This window comes from Ambystoma mexicanum, chromosome 10 (assembly GCF_040938575.1).
Source record: "Ambystoma mexicanum isolate Mex_15411 chromosome 10, UKY_AmexF1_1, whole genome shotgun sequence".
In the NCBI taxonomy this organism is placed as follows: domain Eukaryota; kingdom Metazoa; phylum Chordata; class Amphibia; order Caudata; family Ambystomatidae; genus Ambystoma; species Ambystoma mexicanum.
In genome coordinates, this window is record NC_090932.1 from 968,621,206 (window position 1) to 968,645,459 (window position 24,254).

General features: G+C 43.2%; 1 protein-coding gene across 11 annotated transcripts in view; it reads left to right on the plus strand.

The window, feature by feature from the left end:
• The window catches only part of TNIK (TRAF2 and NCK interacting kinase), a 1,364,982-nt gene that overhangs the window by 861,671 nt on the left and 479,057 nt on the right, over positions 1–24,254 (plus strand). For all 11 annotated transcript variants that reach the window (XM_069618746.1, XM_069618750.1, XM_069618745.1 and 8 more), the window contains exon 6: positions 6,950–7,040. In XM_069618746.1, coding sequence (XP_069474847.1) covers positions 6,950–7,040 — 91 coding nt within the window. The remainder of the gene's footprint in view (positions 1–6,949; positions 7,041–24,254) is intronic.

Consider the following 24,254-nt stretch of genomic DNA (forward strand, 5'->3'; position numbering starts at 1 on the left):
ACCCTGCCCCCTGCCTAGAAATAGGTTTACACACTAAATGCCCTCCCGTGATTAAAATGCTGCCTGCATTGCCAGTCAAGCTTCGTTTCTCAGTTTGAAGCAGGAACTACTTGAGCGCCCCTAGTAGGCCTGTTCACACAAGCCCGTCACTCCTGCTACCATGGCAAGCTGCCATAAACTAGAGGTTTGTCATATTGCGCTCAGCCACATCAGGCCCGGCTCCAGGAATTTGTATCTGGGGGGGAGGGGGCAGGTTTGTGATCAGGGATGGTCCCACTTTTCTCAGATCCGTGATCTGGCAAGAAACGTCTTTCTGGATTTGAAAAATCCTGTTGCCCTTAATTTGGTTTAGTCTGTTGGACTGCTTTATAAGGTGCAGAAGCCTGGATTCAAACCCATTTTGTTAGGACACATCTACCCGCAACACTGATGAAGATGCTTGTTGGGATTGCACTCCCTGGCAGATTAAAGGCAAATTAATTCTTGGACAAAGCTGACAGTTGGTCCCGGGTAGGTGGGGCATGGGTGTGAAGCTTATGTTTGGAGTTTTTAATCGCTGTCATGAGTGCAACGAATGTTACCTGTTTTTTAAGTTGTCTTTTTCTACTTTTGGAGCTGTATGTTTAGGGGTATGACTATTCACCTCACCAGGGTTGTCTGACATGAGGTGATTTGCCCAGGTTCACTCAATTTGTTCAAATGGGAAATCTGATCTCACCTTCCACATGCTTGTCCTTAATACATCACAGGCTCTCCAGTACCCCTTCCACAGTCTTTTGCTCTCTTCTTCCATTTGCTCCTTTGTTTCCTTCCATAAGCTCCCTCACTCATTTGACCTTCTTTTTGGCTACTCACTTCATCTTCCATACGCTCCCCCATCTCCATAAGGAAAACTATTGCCAGAGCATGAAAAGTTAAAGCTGTATACTGCAGAACCCTTAACAAGAGTCTGAGAGAGGAATCCAAATTAATCATGCCCAAAGATCTATGTTTTGTACCATTTTTCAATAATTGAGATATACAAAAATAGTACAGACCAAAGGAGAAGCAGAAAAAAAATAGTGTGGCAATATCACCCCGTCACCTTCCACCAGCTCCCCATGACTACCATTCCCATTTACAATCACTCCCACCTACCGCACCCTTCCCCCACATGTCTTCTTGGCCTGGCTGGGGAGAATCGAGGATGATGCCACCTCCTCCTCTGCAGGGTCTGAGCGACAAGGCCCCCAGTTCTTATTCCATCTAAGATAGTGTGCGCTCAATAATACCTCCCTGAATGCTGTGGCTACTCCCAGCAGGCCATGTAGGAGGTGCTTGTGGACCAGCCTTTTTGTTGTGCAAGACAGCCCCCCTCTTCCTCAATAAATATTGAAGCAAGAAATAGGATATTTTGTTTCTTACAAATGACATTTTGAAGCAAATTCTTAGTTGTAATTTTGCAGCTAATTCTAATTGAATTTTGCGTGTGTGGGATCAGGAGGTAGACAGTGCATGTTGAGGGGTTTTCGGCTTCCTGGTATCACTCCCGGTTGGATGTGGCAGGGAGGAGGGGCTGCCGCTCCCCTGCCACCCCCATACATAATTATCTGGTACATACTGTTTATAATATGGAATTGTCCATGATGACTTCTTATTTGACATGTTTACTTTGCTATTGAATGTCACAATTTGGATCAATAAATGTGGCCTTACATTTCCAAAGAAAGAGGTGTGTATGTCTCCTTGGCAGGCCCTGACCCCTGCACTGCCCATCTATTAAACCATACTGGGGCTCAGAAATTTGGCAGGAAAAGTGAGATTAAATGATTTGCCCAGGATTACACACGTTGGTTAAGTGGTAAAGCCAGAATTTTAGCCTAGCCTCAAATTTGGGACTTGACCACACATCTTCCCAGTTCAAGTTGGTACAAATATATATTGAATTTTGGTTTTAAATACCGAAAATATTAAAATTCTGAGTCTTTAAGGCACTTTTTGTACAGAATTTGAACTGGTACTCACACCCTGCTTACCATAGCTGTTACTAAACTTTATGTGATAGGGATGATATATAGAAAAACATTTTTTATTGTTATGAATTGCATACTCTTATACCAATGATTGAAAGCCATGAAAATTAAATGATTATTATTGTAAGTTTCTGTGTTCGATTTTTCTCTTTACTTTTCTTTTTCCATTTATTTAGTTTCTTCTTTTCTTACTTTGCTAACTTCTTTTGTGAAGGTTTGTAATAAACAATACAAAATAATGCTCAATTTTATATAGATTACTTTAAAAATGCACACAAGTCACATGATAAACCAACCTGACAATAGGTTCATCATTGTAGAATCGGGTTGATGAAAGAGTATTGGTGACATGTTGTTTTGAATCCTAAATTGCATAGAGGGCACCACTCCTGTTTGCACTTCTTTGCAAAAGGGCCCCTACAGGCAAAATGAATTGTTTCCACAAAGTACTGGAAAAGTAAATAGCAAAACGTAGGCAAAATCGCCTTTTCACTTAATTCTTACACTATGTGTATGGAAAAGTGTAAATCTCTCACAGAATGAACGATTTGGAATCTGCTTGCTTTTACTGATAAGGCTACAATCATAGTTCGTAATTTTCCAAGTCCTGTGGAGTGGAAAAAGAGGCAGTAAAATGATTTGATTTTAGCTTTATTTTCCCTGTCCTGATTGGAAGCCTACAAGTTCCAGAATGCTAATTAATGAGAAGTTTAAAAAATCCCATAGAGACACAAAGTGAAATGAAATGCATAACAAAGTCATTGTTTCACACAGCTTGTTCTGTTCCCCCATCATTTCCAATCACACTTAAGTAGCTAATTAAACGCGTATATTATTTAAAGAAAAAGTACCTTTCCTATCACTAATCACTTCCTCTAATCTGCATCTGAGACATGTTAAAAAGATAAGGCCTCACTGGCAGCACCTGTGCAGCCCTGACTGGCTTTGCAGGGAGAAAGGCAGAGCAAGGGTGCCCAATGGGCATGTGTCCATTGTCTGGCTGTTAAATTCACCTCTGATTGAACTCTGCAGGAAATATTTCGATGCCCTTGTTGTACGTTTAACAGATGTGCACCTGTTATACTTTGCCAGAAACATATACTCAGAAATACTCTTTTCTTGTGTTATTTTCATGGTTTCATAATCAATCTTCTGAGAGCCAAATGGTTATTGGGGGAAGTGGGAAAAATCCTCCAGTCCTGCACCCGTGCCCCTGTGGTGGGATCCCACAGTAAATAACTTCCATTTGTGGCGCTGCCTAAACACCTAGCAGTCATACCATACTTTGCAAACCAGACCCAAAATACTCATGGTTTATTCAGTTTGCATACACACATTGTTCATTGCTACTCCAATAGTATGACCATTTCATAAAAAGTTCTGGCCAGGCAAGCTAGGCTTCCACACAAAGATGCATACTATTTAGGTCAGAACCCCACTGGAAAGTATGCATGAGAAGATGAGCTGAAGTTGGTCCATACTTGCCATCCTAGCCTTGATGTGTTCAGATAGGGTCTTGTTGGACCAACTCAGTGAGGTACAATTTGTGTCCCTAGGAGTTGCAAACAAGGCTCCCACATCAGGGCATATATACTTTCACTTAGGGAGATACACTGAAACCAACACGCATCAGCAACGCCAACAGTTAGGGCTTTTGAATAGACATGGGAAAGACATTTGCCAGGCACTGCCATAAAGGTACCACCTGGCAATAAGATGGGAACATCAAGAAAATGCTGTGAGTACCTAGGCATATGTTATCATTGTCTGTCAAATGCTTGTGTAATACGTACACATATCAAAATGGTTGGTTTTGCAATTGCTTGTTTTGGGATTCCAGTGCAAGGAACATATGCCAGGACACCATTTTCTTTTAAATCTACTGGCTGAAAGCACACCATGTTAAGAGATTTATTTTATTACAAAAGGAGCTCATTTACAGAGGCAATAAAGTCATTAAACGCTCAAAAAAATCCTTAGATATAACACAAGCAGGCCCAATACAGGACAAAGTTGGATGTTACTTTGTGACAGAGCTAGCTCAAATAGTACCCAAGAGGGTATGTTTCAGCAGGGAGGGGGCAGGTAGTTGGTGGGAATACCATAGGGATTAACATGGCAGTGGATTAACAACCAAACTTGTCCATTGAATGTGCGTTCCTCCTAACATCCTTTCTCCATTCTATCTGTGGTCCAATGCAATTGTTCTGGCTTACACCTAATAGCCTACTTCAAAGCTTTACATCAAATCTGTTTGATCTTACTACACTCTTGCCTCCAGAATTACATTTTTCTTACTACCAACCTTGTTTCACTTATACTCAAGTAGTTAGTGTAGCAGAATATATACTTTGAATGGAATTTGTAAGGGCCCTCAATCTGATGGATGTAAGGCTCTGAGTCAGTCACAACCACTGGCATTGCTTGTTTCAGACTTGCATACCGTTATTTACAAATCAGCCTTGGCCTCCCTGCCACTAATATGAGCAGTCCTGCCCAAACTGCTGGACCACAAGGCCTAAAAATGCTTGCGGTGTCTTATGTTTCAGTGCATGTCATTTGTCAGGGTTCCAACCGTTTATGCACCTGCTGCAGAAATCTGTGTCCAAGCATCATCACCTGACATTTGTTTTCTACAGTAAACCATCTTATAAGGCATGATTGGAACAACAGTTGTATTCCCACACATAAAAACTACATTAAATTACAGAAATCAACTTGATAGGTTTGAAACAATAGCTACCTTATAAATGCGAGGTTTGAAATGTAAGTAAGATTAAAAGTGCAGTTAAAAAAGCAGGAACTTGCTAGACAGTTGTAGGCTGCCTGCTTGAGCAAGTGTGTGCTACCTTACCTAGAGGTGTAAATGGCCCTCGATATCCCTGGTCGTTTGCTTTCATGGCTGTGTAGTATAAAGCATTATCCAGGGCAAGCAAACAAATCCTGACCGGACTTCCTGCAGTGCAGCTCCTCAGAATGCTCATCGCGAAATCCTCCCGGCCTGTTTTTACCCCCCTAGTCTCACCTCCAACACCACCCCACCATCCCCCAGATACCAGTGGTGGTTAACTTTTTTATTTTTTATTTTTTTTATTCTGTATAGTTAAAATACATTCATCCTTTTGAAGAAAAAATAAGACAAAAAGGAAATAAAAACACCACCACTGACAAGGCCTCCTTTCTAGGGAGGCCAGGGGTTGGCCTTTGGGGGAAGTGGGAGGCCATGCCCCCCTGCCCCTGCCCTGCTCGAGTCTGGTCTGAGCCACGTTACAAATCTGACAAATCTGACAAAATTCACATGTCCGAATTCTGGTTATATGTCAAAGCGAAAATACAAATTGTGACTAGACATTTTTTACATGGTTGACGTGATTGTCGTTTCCTGAGGATGGGCTCTGTCACCCGAAAGCTTGCAAAACAAAATATGCATTGTCCCAACATAGGTATCGTGCGTTAGAGGTCGCCTAATGCCTTGTTTGCTTTTTGACATTTTATTAAATGGACTCCAATATAGGTCTTGCTGACACTGAGCCGAAGCTAAAAGTTGTCCCTGGGTTTTGGGCATCACCCAGTAGGCAGGAGCTACTACTGAGGAACCAGGTGAAGAGTGCACAGCACACTACAAATCTAACTCCTACAGGAGAGGCAAACTTTAACTTTTTGTCCATTCTGTATGATTCATTATGTTTAAATATGTACTAAATGTGTTCTATTTATTCTTTATTAACATTCCCAAATACTCAGTGTATGTTTGTAAGGCACCAGATGGCCGGAGGAGCCAAAAGTAGCTCCTGGTAGCTGTTCCTTTCAATCTAACCAGGCTCTTCTAGGCTAAAAGCAGGTGCTAAATAGCTTCCACCCTGCCTCGCATTTCTGTAGGAGGTAAGTAACCTTTCCTTCGTGTTCTGCACCTGTTGATCCATGCCTAACATGTACTGTACATGTGATAAGCAGAGAATCTATAGTATTTACCTAGTCATCCATACTTGAAATACAGTATGTAAGAGATCAACCACGCCTAGACTCCATCTCACCCATGCCTTTAGTCAAGTGTGCCAAACATGATCAATGCTATGAAGGGTTTAAAAAATACAAGCAAAATACTTCTACTGCATGATCTGAGAGTAGAAGAGGCCACTATAGCTAGCTATAAAACAGAGATGTCCGATATGACTGACGTTATTCTCACGCATAGCAAAATACTTCTACTGTATGATCTGAGAGTGGGAGAGGCCACTATAGCTTTGTATATAACAGAGCTGTCTTCTACGACTGTCGTTCTTCACATGCATAGCACAATACTTCTACTGTATGATCTGAGAGTAGAAGAGGTCACTATAGCTATCTATTAATTAGAGATGTCCTATACGACTGACATTATTCTCATGCATAGAAAAATACTTGTACTGTATGATCTGAGAGTGGAAGATGCGACTATAGCGATCTATAAAACCGAGATACCCTATACAACTATCATGCTATTCTCATGCATAGCACACTACTCCTACTGTATGATCTGAGAGTGGAAGAGGTCAGTATAGCTATGTATAAAACGGAGCTGTCCTATTGCACTATGACGTATTTCTCACGCATAGCAAAAATGCAAGCGTTCTCTTTAACAGCTGCATACCTGCATACCTGCAGTCCTTTGCTCTGGGCTTGCGGGATGAATTTCCAGGTATGGCATATGGTAAGCTCTCGCCCATGCCTCCCAACCATTTTCTGAATATAATATGTGATTATAAAGGATCCGACTATATAGATAACGATGCGCATACTAAACGGCAGTGTGGGCTTGTGGCAAGATGGAAGGGTTCATCAAGGTACTCTTTTAGCAAGCATTAAAGCGTTTTCTTAATTATGTGTTTCTACAAGTCCGATAACGAATTTGAGAGCTCTGGGTTTTATTGAATTCTCTTTTTCTCCACAATCTGCAGGGGTTGAGTCACCTTCACCAGCATAAAGTGATTCATCGAGATATTAAGGGGCAGAATGTGCTGTTGACAGAAAATGCAGAGGTTAAACTAGGTAAGAACAGCCCTGAATGTCAATTAAGGTGAATGGATTCTGTCTGGCCCGACAATGCTCTGCCGGGAGCTCATTTTCTGTCTAATGTTCAGATTATCTCAAACTGTCATTAAGTATAATTTTTAACACAAATATAAACATGTCATTTCTATTTCATTGAAGAATTCAACTTTCCTTTAAATACATCAGTAAATCACAGTTGTAATGTAAAAAAATGAAAACTTAACGCAGCCACTTTTCTGATGGTTAAGATCAGCCCGGGGTCGTGGCTAGGATTACCAAGAAATATCCAAATGTCCTTAAATCCATAGTCTCTTGAATTGTGTTTTTAGATCTGAGTGATTCTACTCAGGCTGGGGTGCTACATGGGGTGTCCTTTGCTGGTGGGGCGTGAGCACTAGAAGGGACCAGAAGTAGAGCTCCCTGTGCTCTAAAGATTTTGTAACACACCTTTTACAGGAGTGCACAGGGAAATGTGTAATAGTGTGCTGTACCTGTTTTCAAGCTCTGCAGTGGGAATTGCTGACATGCCCTACTTTTAGAAAGGCACATATATGCAGTTTGTGCGACATACGTTTTATAGACTGTATATGTCATAGATGTAATACATTTCACATTTTATGATTGTGGTTAATGGACACACATATATGCTATATGAAGTAGATTTAATATATACAATATTCTGGTTGCCTACATTAACTTTCAGCTGTGCGTTGCTGTTCGAAATGCAAGTATGTAATCTAAAGGGGTCTCTTACTTGTGAGAAGGTAATGCAACAGAAATACGGCATATCATATTTCGTCTGCAGACGTGCTCCCCGGATAAACCATGTGAGGTAAAAATGCAAGCCTTCATTCTCTTGGGACACCATTACCCTAGTTAAAAAAACAGGCTTCGACCAGAGGGACCCGAGTAATCTACGTCCGATTACCAATTGTAATTTCCTATTGAAGATCCTTGATGAAGAGGCTGCGCTGCAGCTGCAAGCGTTTGTGAAAGATAACATCTTAGAATGGCTCATAGCACAGAAACAGCTATGCTAGATCCATAATGCTAAGCATATGTGTCTGGAGATCTAGAATAGCTATTTCTGTGCTATTAGCCATTCTAGGATATCTTCCACAAACGCTCGCAGCTGCAGCGCAACCACTTTTATCTGCAAGTGCAGAAACAGCTATGCTAGATCCATTATGCTAAGCATATGTGTCTGGAGATCTAGAATAGCTATTTCTGTGCTATTAGCCATTCTAGGATATCTTCCACAAACGCTCGCAGCTGCAGCGCAACCACTTTTATCTGCAAGTGCAGAAACAGCTATGCTAGATCCATAATGCTAAGCATATGTGTCTGGAGATCTAGAATAGCTATTTCTGTGCTATTAGCCATTCTAGGATATCTTCCACAAACGCTCGCAGCTGCAGCGCAACCACTTTTATCTGCAAGTGCAGAAACAGCTATGCTAGATCCATTATGCTAAGCATATGTGTCTGGAGATCTAGAATAGCTATTTCTGTGCTATTAGCCATTCTAGGATATCTTCCACAAACGCTCGCAGCTGCAGCGCAACCACTTTTGTCTGCAAGTGCAGAAACAGCTATGCTAGATCCATAATGCTAAGCATATGTGTCTGGAGATCTAGAATAGCTATTTCTGTGCTATTAGCCATTCTAGGATATATTCCACAAACGCTCGCAGCTGCAGCGCAACCACTTTTATCTGCAAGTGCAGAAACAGCTATGCTAGATCCATAATGCTAAGCATATGTGTCTGGAGATCTAGAATAGCTATTTCTGTGCTATTAGCCATTCTAGGATATCTTCCACAAACACTCTCAGCTGCAGCGCAACCACTTTTATCTGCAAGTGCAGAAACAGCTATGCTAGATCTCCAGACACATATGCTTAGCATTATGGACAAAGACAGGTCGGGCATACTGGTACTGCTTAACCTGTCTGCAGCCTTTGATTTGTTAGATCATGAATAACTTCAGTGGTCTCTGCAACATGGGTGGTTGTTGGGCAAAGGCAACTAGATGGGTACGCTCCTTCCTGGAAATACATTGGGGGGAAAGCTTCTCACCTTTGACACCCATTACCTGCGGAGTCCCGCAGGAGGCTAGCCTGTCCCCCTGCTTTTCAATATCTATCTCAGATGTCTCTGTACAATGCTTGATAACGCCAGAGCATTCTTTGCAAACTATGCTGATGACACTCAGCTGGTGATGGAGCTGAGTGGCAGCTACGACATAGATGCCTGTAAACCTGAGACAATTTACAACACCATAGAGGCCTGGATGAAAACCAACTGGATGTGTCTAAATGGGAGTAAAACAGAGTTGATGATCTTTGGATCATGACAGGCACGTGCCAAATTAGGCAAGGAATATGAGATCTTTCAGATCAGAAACTCTCCCATACGGGTTCTTGGAAAAAGTAAAGACCTTGCGAATGTTTCTAGAGTTGTCATTAAGCACTGAATCCCATGTTAGTAACATGAACAGGAGCTGCCAATACTATCTACGACTATAAAAGCACATCAGACATTATTAGAATGAAAATCACAGTGCCATTATAGCAAGGGCCATGATTCTATTTAGCCTGGATTATGGAAACACTCTGATAGGAGCAGACAATGGGTGCATTGCTCGATGTCAGATTATTCAGAACAGCGCTGTAAGAATTGTTAAGAAGAAAACCTGAAGGGACCATATTATCTCAGATAGAAAAGCCCTGCACTGGCTGACACTCAAGGATCTGATTACATTCAAGGCCATGGCCATAGTCTATCGATGCCTCTATAGTCCCCTGCCTACCCGAGGGAACATATATCCCATTATACACCTGCCCGCTCTGTGATATCCGAATCGTTGGGGCAGATTGTCTACCCATCTTTCAAGCGATCAAACTGGCTAGGTAGATCATTTCCAGTAAAGGCTGCTCAAACATGGAACGGATTGCCAAAGGCAGTCAGACTAGAGAGCAACTATCTAGCCTTCAGGAAAGTGCTGAAGACAGCCATCTTTAAATAGCTAGAGAAGATCCTTAGGACCCAGTTGTCTCGTCTAACGGTATGTTGTCTTTTGTCTAAATGTATGCGCCCTGATGCCTGCGGTGTAAATACATAAATAAACCATCAAATACCCATCGAAATGCCCAGCTGTTGGGTTTTGTTCCCTTTGTTAAAGTGGCATCAACCCTTCAGCACTCCACCAAAATAGATAATGCAAAAGTGACTCAATGAATGGGTACCCTGCTTAAGGCGTCCTTCCAGATCAAAAGCAGAATGACTCTTCAAACTATGTGAAGAAGGGTATTCACACTTTTGGTGATCTGGGTATGAGCTGACAGTGCATCATGAGATTATCTGGTCGTACTATTGCCCACTTTCCCAGTGACTCTTGCGTTCTAGACTTGTTGTGCATAAGGAAGCACTAGAACTTAAAGCTCCTCAAATTGAAACAGGCAACACAACAAAATACTTCTTTCTGATATACAACCCATGTATTAAGCATTTATTTTGTTGTGTTTCATTGATGATATGAGTGAGAAGCTTACAATGGGGACACTCGCTTCTAAACTATATTCTAAGGCCTAGGTTGTAGGTCCCCCTCCACCTGGCAAACAGCTCTCTGAATTGCCTTAAAGGCAAAACACATTTAGGAACTAATCCAAGCTCTGAGGGTGCTTCCAAAGCAACTTCATAACCACACAAATTACAAAACATATTCAAGTTGTGAGCAGCAGCCGATGTCTGATACTTGAACAATTTACTTAAATCAATTATTAAGTATTGATGACTATAGAAACATTAGGGATGAGGACTTTGAGGCACTATTCACCCCTAGAGGTAGCACTACACATGCGTTCAAAACTTCCAACTACAAGGAGGCACTAGGAGATACATTTGTTAAATTAGAGAGATTATCAATAAAAGAGATTAACAAGTAGTGGGAACGTGGGACTATGCAGAAATAGTTGGAACACACAAAGATACCATGAGGGCTAAGGATTTGCATCATGCCAGACTTCACAGTGAGGACAAAGATGTGGTTGATAAATGGGAAGAGAACCTTGAATCCGCCTCCACTATGATGATTGAGCTATTAATAGAGCATGCAGACAGGGAAAACAAACAAACGGAACTACTAATCTTTAAACAGAAAACAATAACAGAGATGCCATCACCAGATGCCACTAAAGATAAAAACTTTAGGACTCTGAATGGCATTGTTAAACAGCACCATGATGAGATTAAAATGCGGAAAATCCCAAAATTGTTCAGCGATGGGAAGGACTAACATCTAGACAAAGTTTATACCTTTCAAGCCAGGCATGATACTACTATGGCACCTCGCTCACATGAACGCTCACCGGCCTCATCACCTGTTAGCTCGCACTCGGATGCCGATAAGGAGAGAGAAAACACGAGCAACAACACAGAAGTACAAACACAAGGGCAGCAGAAAAAAAGAGAATGTTTTTAGATCAAATTTCGTGGTTCAAGCAGGGCAGCAAGCGCAACAATATAAAACACGTAGGATTTGCGAACTCTATTGTGCAGAATATTACAATGAACAGCAAAGATTCAGAGGACACAGAGGAAGAGGAGAGGCTGTGGACACGCGCAAGAAAAGCAAGCCGAGTTCAAGGGCCAAGAACTAGATCGCAAGACAGGGTACCGATGCCACCACGACAATCATTGAGTGAGAACCTTATCACTAATCTTTCCAAAAGAACTTTGTCATTTTGAAACAAGTATTAAATAAGGGATTATCTTTTGTACCTTCTAACAACATGGACTACACGCAGACAGACTTTTAAAAAAAAATACATAAGGTGGTAAAACCTAAGACATTTTTTCATAATAGAACTGAAGAAGAGACTGAAGCTGAGAACGCCAGGGTTACACCCAGTACTTTCACAATGATAGACATCAATGACACCACATTACTACTTGCCCTGGACCAGGATAATACTGTATCCACTATACAGAACATAGGAGACCTAGAAATTGAAACAGATAATTTAGCGGACTGCAAACTAAGAAATCAGGTTATATCCCTGCTACACCACAAGATGGAGCAATTGAAACCTTTTATAGGGCTATAGCGACAGACTTCCAAAGGGAGAAGGACAGCAGTTGCAGCAGGGGCACATACAGAATGACTGACAATCTGACATTCGAAGAAATGAAGGCCCTGACCAACCTCACACATGACCAATCCCTAATTATCAAGGAAGCCGATAAGGCTGGCAACACTGTCCTCCTTAAACGCACAGGCTATATGAAGATGGGACTAGATTCCTAGGATGTCCATGAAAAAATCGAAAGACCAAAAGTCTGAAGGAGAAATAACCGAAAGTAATTCATACGAAACCTACAAAAATGCTGTAAGGTAGCACAATGACTTTGTCAACCCGCTATCCCCCACCCCCTTACTTGCCTTTCATCAGCACACTTTGCTGTGTGCTGCCAACTCCCTGTGACGCCAATTCCCTTCTTCACCTCCGCAGAGCGTACCTATGATTTGTACACCTCCACGGAAGTCCTTCAAGGACGGCAACCTTCTCCATATTGCCACTCTTAACTCTCGCTCAGCTGTCAAACACTCTTCCGATATCTGCCGACTTCTGGAGGAACTTGACCTCAATGCCCTCAGTCTCACCGAGACATGGTTCAAGACCAGCTCTGTCACAAGCTTTGACATGCACCTCCCTGACGGGTACAAGATCCTCTCCGCCCACAGACCCAACCGTTCCAGAGGGGGTGTAGCCCTGATCTTCCCAGAGTGGATTCCTGCCACTGTCATTCCTATGCAGGCCTACTCGTCTTTCAAATGCTTCACCTCCAGGCTCTCTCTCTCTCTCTCTCCCCTAGCCATTCCTTTACTGTGGCTACTATCTATCGGCCACCTGGTCCGATCTCCTCGTTCCTCTCTGAGTGAGCGGACCTCTACTCTTCATTCCTGGTCTCGACCACTCAACTCCTCCTTCCTGGAGACTTCAACATCCACCTGGATGCCTCCTGTCCTCTCTTTCGCAACCTCTGCGACTCTCTCTCTCTCTATTCTCCCCTCTGGCCCGACTCACTCTGCAGGGCACACTCTGGATGTTCTGATCTCCTCTGACCTTCCCCTTTCTGTCCCTCTCACCACTGCTCTCTCCTAGATTGATCAATTTCTCCTTTCCTCCCATCTCACCCTCTCTACCCCCCAGGCCAAGCCACTTCCATCATTGCCACCCACCTTCTCGGTCATCTGACCCATGAAGCGTGTATCAGTTGAGGCTTTTGCTACCACTTTCTTAACCCCCCACCCCCTTTGGCTGACTCTCACTCTGACACAGCCCTTTCCATGCTCCACTCTGCTATGTCTTATACTCTTGATATTCTTGCCCCTGTCATGAGAATCCCCCTGAAGCCCAAAGCCAAGTGCAACTCCTGGTACGACTCAGACCTCGTCACCCTTAAACACAAGTGCAGGGTGGCCGAGAGGAAATGGCATGCTTCATGTACATGCTCTGACAAACTGGCCTGACGCCTGCTCCAAAGGCACTTAAACTCACTAAACTCTCAGCCCTTTACGAAAAAGAAATATGCCTAGCAAAACGAATCTCTTTCGACTCGCGCATATCCCAAGCCAAATCTAATATGAAGGAATTATTCTATATCCTCAAAGAAATAGAGACTCCTATAGCACCACCTGACATGTGCACCAAAGATAAAATCTGGTGCTCAGAGATCCAAAATGCATTAGCCAACAAGACTTCTACTTTATAAAACAAAATCTCTTGCAAAAGAGCCTCATTAAACGACCCTCCCATCCAAACCTATTGAGAGTACTACTGATATTGAATCTACCCGCTTCAATTTTACCAAAGTTTCCATACTCGATGTAGAAAGAATCATCCTGTCACTGAAACCTTCCAACTGTCAGGTTGATCTGTGCCCCGCACAGCTCAACAAAGATGCTGCCCGAGACTTCTCCACTTTCATCATGAAGCTAATTAATGCGTCCTTTTCCTCTGGCACTATGCCCACCAATCTCAAACAATCCTGGGTACTTCCACTCTTAGAAAAAAAAAAAAAAACACTCCTGACCCATCCACGCCAACAAACTATAGAACTATTACGACTGTACCCGTTCTCCTAAAAATCATGGATAAGGTTGCCTACGTACAAATACAGAAGCACCTGGAAGCACACCATCTATTAGGAGCTAGACAATCGGGCTTCCGTACCCAACATGGGACTGAGACTGGCCTAATTGACCTTAAGACTCAAGTCGATGAACTTAGAGATAACGGTAAAGCTGCCCTACTCCTCCTCCTAGACCTTTCGGCTGCATTTGACCTGGTCGACCATACCAACCTATGCACCCACCTTAACACAGCCGCTCACTTCTCCAATGATGCTATCACCTGGATTAGATCCTCCCTCAATGGCAGAACCATGAGGGTCGTCTCGCCCATAGCAGCGGCAGACCCCATACCTATCTCCTGCGAGTGTACATCATCATCCAGGCATGGAAGGCAACACACGGACTATGCCTGAATGATGACAAGACTGAACTCATCATCCTGGGCACTTCCTCCAGTTTAAAGAAACTAGGCCATGTCTATTCATCATTTATAATCGATGGCACAGTATCAATGTAGGACAAGAGGTCAAAACGCTGGGTGTTTACCTGGATTCAAACCTCTCAAATAATAAACAGGTGAATTCCTTAGCATCCTCTACTGCTGATCTGTGCAGCCCAGCCTTTTCTCTCTATCACTTGCACAACCCTTGCCAGAGCCCTTCTTTTGTCTCGCCTGGACTATTGCAATGCCCTTTATCTAGGGTCTACCAAAGCCATTACCAGTAAAATACAAACCTTACAAAATAACGCCCTCAGAGCGGCACTAGGCATTTCCAAAAGAGAGCACATCTCTGCATATAGCCAACAGAATAACTGGCTCCCTATCAAAGACAGAATTCTGCTAAAAACCCTGTCACTCATAAATCTCTTAACAAGGCTGCTCCCACCTACTTGATCGATATATTCCACAGATAGACCTCCTTGAGATCCACAAGAACAGCTTACAAAGACTGCTTCTCCATTCCTAACTTCAATCGCTCCACAATTGCTTCCCAGTGAAAGCAGCTAAACTGTGGAAGTCCCTACCTCCCACTTTGAGAATGGACCTCCCCTACCATAACTTCCGGACTAACGTTGTCTTATGGTTGAAAACGTAAGATCATTAAACGCAACATGTTGCCAGGTTTCACCACGAGGAGCACCGCCCCTCCACTCCACTATTCACTTGTGTATACTTTATCTAACTCTCACTTGCTTATATTCCTTATGCCAGTAAGCGGTCCGCTTGCTCCAGTAGTCCATATCCACACATAGTGTACCTATACTTGTATGTATATAATCTCCCTTTACCTGTATGTATGTATATTTTTTTGCTGTTGTAACTAAGTTTCGCATATTCATGTAACTGCTGCGCCCTGTTTCCTGAGGGTATGATCGTGCATTATAAATAATAAAACAAACAAAAAATACCGACTCTCTGTCCTCACCAAGAAGAGAGCTCATATCCAAGCCTGCATCCCTGCGGCATCTAACAACTCGGCTGAACTCTTTAACTTCTGCAAGGAACTGGCCAATCCTGCTGAGGTCTCTACCTCTCCTGTCCCTTCCCAGTCCCTCGGCACGGCACTGGCTTCTCACTTCATCTCTAAAACTCAGGACATCCTGTCCTCACTCTCCTCCTCTCTCCTCCCTCTATTCCTTGCTCTTCCTCAGGCCCTCCTATGGCCACCTCTCCTCCCTCCTTTTCTGCTTTTCCCCTGTTCTCGCAGATGAGTTTCCTAGACAAGTCTGATCTATGTAACAGGTTCACCCCTGTTCCTCCAAAAACATTAAGGACCACATCGACTCTGTGGCTCCTGCCCTGGCCGACTTCTGCAACCACTCCTTTGCCACTGGAGTCTTCCATCCCCCCTGAAGCACTTCCTTGTGCACCCTCTTCTTAAGAAACCCTCTGCCGACCCCTACTGCCCGGCAAACTATCGCCCAATCTCCATCACTCCCTTCTTGGGCAAACTCCTTGAAAAGCTGGCCATCTCCCAGCTCAATCTCCACACTGAATCTGTTGGTTGTCTTCATGACCATCAGTCTGAAGTCAGAGCTGCCAGAGGCACAGAAACTGCTCTCCTGAACATCCGTGAAGACCTGCTATCCAACCTTGATTCTAACACCCCCGGTGTCCTCATCTTGCTTGATCTCTCTTCTGCCTTTGACACTGTCAACCATGCCATCCTGCTCAAATGTCTCTGTGATAAACTGGGTATCACTGGGCCCTGGCGTGGCTGACTTCTTTCCTCTATGACCGATGCTCCCAGGTCCAACTTGGGTCCTTCCTCTCTGCTATATTTTTCTCTACCTGTGGTGTCCCCAAGGGGTCTAACTTCTCTCCCTGGCTGTTCAACCAATACCTGGCACTTCTCGCCCACCGAATTGCCACTCTCTGCCCCAACTTTCAGTGCTATGCGGATAACACTCAGCTCATTTACAGGCTCCCTTCGGCCACTTCTTCTCCATCTCTCATCACAGACTGTCTGTCTGCTATCCAGGAGTGGTGTGCCGCCAATTACATCTGCCTTAATGCCAGTAAGACTGAGATTCTTCTCATCGGCACACCCATTCCCTCCTTTCCTGTTGCTCTCTGGCCGGCATCTCTTGGCCCTCTTTATGCTCACACTTGCGAGGCTGAAAACCTCGGGGTCATCTTCGACTCCACACTCTCCTTCTCTCCTCACATCTCTGACGTCTATAAGAAGTCACACTACCAGCTGCACCTCCTCAGAGGTATTCTTCCTTTCCTCTCCTTCCCCCAGAAGCTCACTGTCTCCAGAGCTCTGGTTCTCTCTAGGCTTGACTATTGCAACAGCCTCTTCCTAAATCTGCCTCCCCTACTCGCTGCCCTCTGCAACTCATCCAGAACAGGCCTGCAAGACTTGTCCTTGGCCTCAAGCCCAGGGATCATATCTCTCCAGGACTGACATCTCTGCACTGGCTCCCAGTGGCTGCAAGGATTAAGTTCAAAACCCTCTGCATTGTCCACAAGGTCTTCTGGGGACTGGGGCCTCAATACCTTCAACTCTTTCTTCCCAAATATCTTCCTTCGCGAGCTTTCGCTCATTCCCCTCCAACGCCCTCAGGGCCAGTCGCTTCTCTGAGCAACAAGTTGGCGGTAGATCTTTCTTTGGCCAGGGCCTCCCTCTGGAACAGCCTCCCTGAAACTTGAGGAGAACCATCTCCAGGAAGAGAACCATCTCCAGTTCCGGAAGCACCTCAAAACGTTTTTCTTTGCTTCTGCTTGTTCCACTCCTCTCCCCTGCTGACCTCCTGGCTGATACTGAAACTGCACTGGTTACCTGGTCACCCTCTGATCTCGGGCCCAGGTCCCTCCCCTGCCAGTCTCTCACACCTGCACTACCTGCCTGGCATCCCCCACACTTGAGACTATCTCTGTATCCCTACAGTCCCACTACCAGCACTTGATACCTGATTCTGCACTTACCGTGCACTTGCCACCTGCTGGCCATTACTTTTACCTATTTTTATTATTCTATTCCCATGTACTGCACTCTCCCTTCCCCGTCCCCCCGCACTTTCCCCCTTCCCCATCCCAAACACTTGCGCGATCTGAATTGACACTTGGTCTAGTAGGATCGTTGTCTGTCCTCCCTTTGTTCCCCCTCCCTTGCCTCGTTGCGCCTTGAAACACTTGTGTATAGGTGCATTATAAATGCCATATCATCATATCAATACAACAGGCTGATTATTGGCATGGACTGTGCATACTGGAAGACGAGGACAGATCCTTCTTATAGCAGGACAAGCCAATACTACCAATTATATATTTCTTAGCAAAGGTTCACAAACCATACCAGGAACTACCACAAGTCAGACCTATCCTTATGTGCAATAGGGAGATTGACGGAGAACTTGTCCCAATATATTGACCAGTACTTCCAACCACTGGTAAATAAACTTGACGCTTATGTTAGAGATTCTAAACATATACTACAAATATTTGCTAGAACCAAATGGGAGGAAGGCTATAAATTAGCCAGTTTCGATGTCAAATCTTTATATACTTCAATAGACCATCAACCTGCAATAACATCATTTGAATACAGCTTTACAGAGACATTAGTCACTCAATACATGCATTTAGAATGTCTCAAAGAGTTCTTGGCCTTTACACTTAATCACAAAATCTTTACATTCAGTGACCTATACTTTCAGCAAGCAAATGGTATTGCAATGCGGGGCTTGCTACACACCATCATTGGCAAACCTATTTATGTCCCATCATGAAAGAACACATGCTTTGACCAACAACATCTGGACCCATCACATAATAGAATGGCATTGTTACATCAACAATGTTTTCCTAATATGGGATGGGACAGTCAGTGAATTCACCGAATTTACTAACCATATCTACCAAAACAGTTTTCGAAATTGAACTAACAGGACAAATCAATAGAGAAGCCATTTATTTCCTTGACGTACATATCTATATCAAGGCATGCAAAATACAAACGCAACCTTTCTGCAAACCAACGGAGGTCAATTCAACATTGCACGTTGGTAGTTGCCATCAAAGGCGCGTGATCATCAACATCCCAGTGGGGGAGATGCGAAACGCAACTGGAGCAAAACTGAAATATACAAACAAGAGTTAGACCTGGTCAAACACAGATTCAGAGAAAGAGGATATGACCAAACGAGTATCAGGAAAGCTGAGAGAAAGATCAGCAGCGGAGCTAAAGAGGAACTTACAGCAGGCACAAGAATTACAACACAAACAAATACTACCGACAACCAAGTCAGATTCATTACACAGTACAGTGCCAATAGCAATAGAATATACAAAACCCTCATGAGACATTGGCATATAGTCATAACAGACGAACAGCTGGATGAATATATTGGGGAAAAGCTGATTACCTTCACCAAAGCACCAACCCTGAGGGACAAATTGTGTCCCAGTCACATGAGTACCATGGACACAAAAAGCGATTGGCTGACAGAGCAGCATACAAAAATTAAGAGAATTTACAAATGTGGGCTTTTCTCATGTTGTACTCAATAGACAAAACAACCAGGTTTGGCAACAAATGGTACACTAAATATATCAACAACTTCCTAAACTGTTGCATATGTAATTAAATGTATCTGCAGAATGATATGTTGGCAGCACCATCACAAAAGTCTGCTTTAGGGTAAGGAAACATTTGAAAGCCATCAACGAACAAGATCAACAATCACAACTGGCACAACATTGGATGGACAAGCACAGCAAGATGCAACCAAGAAACTGAGATTCCTGGCAATTGACTAAATGAAGCCCTCAGTCTGTGGACAAAACGGAGAACTGGAACTAACAAAAATGAAAGCCAAGTACATATGCAAATAGAGAGCAACGACACATGGTTTTAATACAGACACAGAGGTAATACTTCCTATGATAAGTTTATTATGTTACACTTACCTTTGTGGATACGTTTGCGGGTCACAGCATGTAGGTTGCCACTACAAGGATACATATGGCACAGGAATAGCCTTGATCTATCAACTAAGCATATTTACCATTACTACGCAGATATACCAGCAGCAGATATGTGATTATCTTGATCATGATATTCAGATGATATTCATGATATTCAGTTGACAGACCAATCGGTGCATCACAAGAGCAATTATTCTATGGTTTCACCGTAATGAGGAACCAATTCCTCCTACCAGGTTAATTTGACTGCTTGTTTTATCCTTAAAGTTTATTATACCTATATTGTGAGACCTTTATTCTAGGTCTCAAACCAGTCACACGTCAAATATCAACCTACATTTACTAAACAGACTACAATCGCGTTGCATTGTATTATAAGGGACCTCCCTTACAACAACTTAGCCACCGGCACCCCGCTACACGCAGAAAGATGTATGCAGATTCTCCTATCATGAACAGAATGAGATTTTAGCACCATCTGATATGCGATATCATTTAACTAATATAGCAGGCTATCCGTAGTAACATGAACCTATTGAAGGTAAACTAAGATGTAGCTATGCCATTTATTATTAATAGATAAATATGCCATTGGTGGACTCAATACTAAATTTATCACTAGACTAATGCCTAATAAATGGCTACTCTCTGCTAATTTAAGTGATATATAATGCCTATAACAGGCTTGGCTATAACCTGCACAGCTTTAGTACTATATAGAGTACTGCCAAAATAACCACCTTCAAGATCATACGTAGAACACATGACCCGACGCATAACGTGATGATTCCCAGAGCGCACAGATGACTGTGCTTACAATATACAAGTTGCAAGTCAAGCTGGACTAATATGAGAAGGAGACCTAGAGATGGGTCGGAACCCTGCGCATAAGGTACGCCTGGATATACAAAAACACCTGCTTTGGTTAATACAGAAGCTTTTAAATGCTTTAGTGGTTTTTCGGATATGACAACTCTTAGAGAACTGGCATAGCGTTTCCTTTGTCATTACAATTTAAACACCTAGGCACTGCTGCCATTAAATATATGGGAAACATTTTGTTTGGCAACACGATATTCTGTATTTGTAAGCATTAGACCCCCTTTTAATCCTAAAGTTTAGCCTTAAGACCATAAGGATTTCACTAATGGACTCGGAATTTTGGAAAAACGTGACGGCCATGTTACAAACTATCAAACTTCTAATACTACAATTTATTTATCTTTCTGAGACCTTACAGACATCTAAGAAACACAAAGCTGTAATGCAGAAATGCAATTGTAACTGAGGACCTGCACCAATCTGATGCACAACGTTTTATCTAACTACAGGGTATTGATACTTGTTTATTACATGTATTAGAGACTTAACCTTTCAATGTGCAGAAAGCCATGGTCCGTATAATATATTACCTGCCAAACTACCTTAAAGCTGCACGGTATGTGAGCAGGCTTGCTTGGGCAACTGGTTTTAAAGCACATCTGTATTTTCTTTTTCATAAACAGCATCAACTGAAGCTTTTAGAGTTTGAACAGTAATCCCAAACAAGAACCATATGGACTGTTAAAGAACAATGCACATCATATGAGCCTCAACTATCCATATAAGGTGCTACATGAAATACGGCTCACATTTGAGCACTTGCTATATTGCCATTTAACACCTTAACTGACCCATCACTTCCGTATGGTTAGCCATGCAATTATTCCCACGGATCACAAAAATTAGCTACCATATAGGGCAGGCTGCGAGTTTCTCGACCCGGTTCCGAGCAAAACAAGAGTTCTGCTGGCTCGAGTGTTCCAGAGGGAAGTCTTCTTATGTTCCAACACATCAATCTGCACCTTAGTCACAGATGTGACCTGGTTAGTCTGAATGCCTCTGCCAAACCAGTTTTGAGGTGAGATCACTCCATATATAAATATGTTGGGAATGTAATCAAAGTCCCAGTAAGACGGCGGCTCAATACCTGCAGACAATTTTCGCAACCAACCAAGAAGACAGTCCTGAACAGGGCTGTCAGAAGATGTGGTGAGGCCCGGGACAAAACATTTGGTGAGGCCCCCTTACAATTTTTTGCACTCGGCCAGCGGCGGCATATCCGCACACAGGAGACTTGAGAAATCTACCCTTGAGTTTGTGTGCAGGATCCCAAATATGGTTTATTACTACTTTCTCTACTGAAGAAAGGTTCATGCCAGACTAACTTTTTTATTATATGAATAAATATATATAAGATGGCTTGAGCTCTCCACTGCGCCACCTCCAATTCTCTGAGGGTTAATCACTTTTCCAAGCAAAGAGTTGAGGGCAGATCTCTTTCTTCGGCTGGGGCCTCCCTCTGGAAACAGCTCCCTGCCTCGCTGAAACTTGAGGAGAACCATCTCAAGACTTGTCTCTTTGCTTCTGCCTTCCCTCTTCCTCTCCGTTGCTGATCACCTGCCTGATCCATGCACTGGTCACCTGGTCAAGCTCTGAATTCGGGCCCAGGTCCCTGCCTGTCCTGTTGCAATCCCGCACTGCCTCTTGGCTCCCCTGCACTTGTGGTCTGTATCTGTAACCCTACAGTCCCTGCTCTTGCTCTTATTCTCCACCCGTTGGCTGCAGTTATGAGTACTCACACTTGCCACCAGTTGACTGCACTCTTGTTTCTCCTTTGTTCCTGCACTTCTGCATCCTACCCCACCCTCGGCACTTCTTCCCTCCCCCATTCCATGCTCTTGCACGATCTGAATGACACAAGGCCTAGTAAGATCTGTGTTTTGTCCTACTCTTATGTTTCTCCCTCCTTGCCTTGTCGCGCCTAGAAACACTTGCGTACAGGCACGTTATAAATGCCATATCATATCATTAAGGAGCACATCATACACAGTGACAAATGATGTACAGTGGAGGCCGGTACATTTCTGAACTTAAGAGGCTTAAATGTTTGTTCCAATTAGTCAAGATCAACAGAGCACAGTGAGGGAGCCCAAACCAAACAAGGGTGGCTTGGGGGGGGGTTCTCACTCCCAAGAAAATGTTTGAAACATTGGGTTAAAAGTATGCATTTTACAGCACTTTCTTTGCAAAATTAGGTAGAAATCCACGCAGTTTGCAATTGGTTTTGTATGGAAGCACATGGAAATTCCCAATAGTTGCAAATCACAAATTGTGCATAGGAACATTTTCCAATACATTTCATGCCGCCTTTCCACGCGAGATATGCTAGTATAAACATATATTCATGCTGGCTGTTCTAATTATGTTGATGCAGGCTGCATCAATATTTGCCATTATTACCATATACCGATTCCCAAACAGTAAAAATGCCATGCCACAGAAAGTATATCCAGGCTGACTGTGTACCATAAGTGTTATTACTGGCTAGATTGGCCTACATTCAAAGTGGGCCAATTTAGCCAGGTAGTATGTTTGCTTTAACCTTGATGCATAGTCCTGTGCATCAAGGGTAAAGCAAAAAGAGCACTGGCAATGGTAACAGTTTGGGCATTCGTGTAGGCATGGGAAAGGCACTTCTGTATTGGTATTAGCTGGCCATTGATAGTGCCAGTGCAAAATGGTTTGAGTACCTGAGCAGCTAATAGCAGTGCCTCGTAAATGCCTAATACTTATACACAAGCCAAAACTGTTGGCATTGCCAATGCTTATTTTTAAAAGAATTTCAGCGAAAGACATGCAGGGTGTTTTTAAATTGAGTGGCTAAAGGCAGACCTGATTAAGACATTTTTATTACACCAGTTACGTGTTTACAACTCCAATGAAGTCATGAACTCTCAGAGGACTCCTTTGAGGAACACTTGCAGGCACATTGAGAGCTAGGTTTGATGGCAGGGCATGTTTAAAACTAGCTCAGTGTTCCAGTGAGGAGGTGTTTTGGGTGGGGAGGGCAGGAACTGGGTGAGAATTGCCATAGGGATTAGCATGGCCATGAGAAGTCACTTCACTGTTAGCACCTGCATTCCTATCCATACATTTTTAGGTAATTGAAATCGTGATGTGGGGTTAGCGCTTGCATGCTAGGGGAGTGATTAGAAGGGAAGTGGTGACATGAGACATCTCATTCTCACAGCAGTCCTTAAGTGTGATGTTTCAGAAAAGAAGGCAAGAGGTAGCTGCTTGTAACATTGAAGCTTCACCAGAATAGTCTCATTTGAAAAGTGCAAAGATTTTAGGTGCCCCCACACAAGGAAGTTTGCCCCTTCCTCACAGCTACTGACTTTAGCACATCTCCCAACATTTGAAGTATTAGTCCCCTTTGCCCCCTGACATTTTAGCCTAGGTGCACCTCTGATGCCATGAACCCACCCCTTAATGAAGTGGCCCCCAGGGCGGCTACATTTAGGGGTGGTGCTGAACCCACACTCACAAAAAACACTTTCACCCATGCATTCAACCACCAGTTACACAACTCCATACATGCATGTATACATAAAACCAAACACAGCATTGACACAAACATCAACATGCACGCATGCATTCATACATACACATATACATACTAATTTAATTTAAATACACATATACACTTTTAATTTAAAATAGAAAACACTTACCTTACCTCCATGCACCCTTAAAAAGCATCCATGCAGCCGACACGTAGACATGCTGCCTGACAAGAGAGAACTCCTCTCCCATCAGT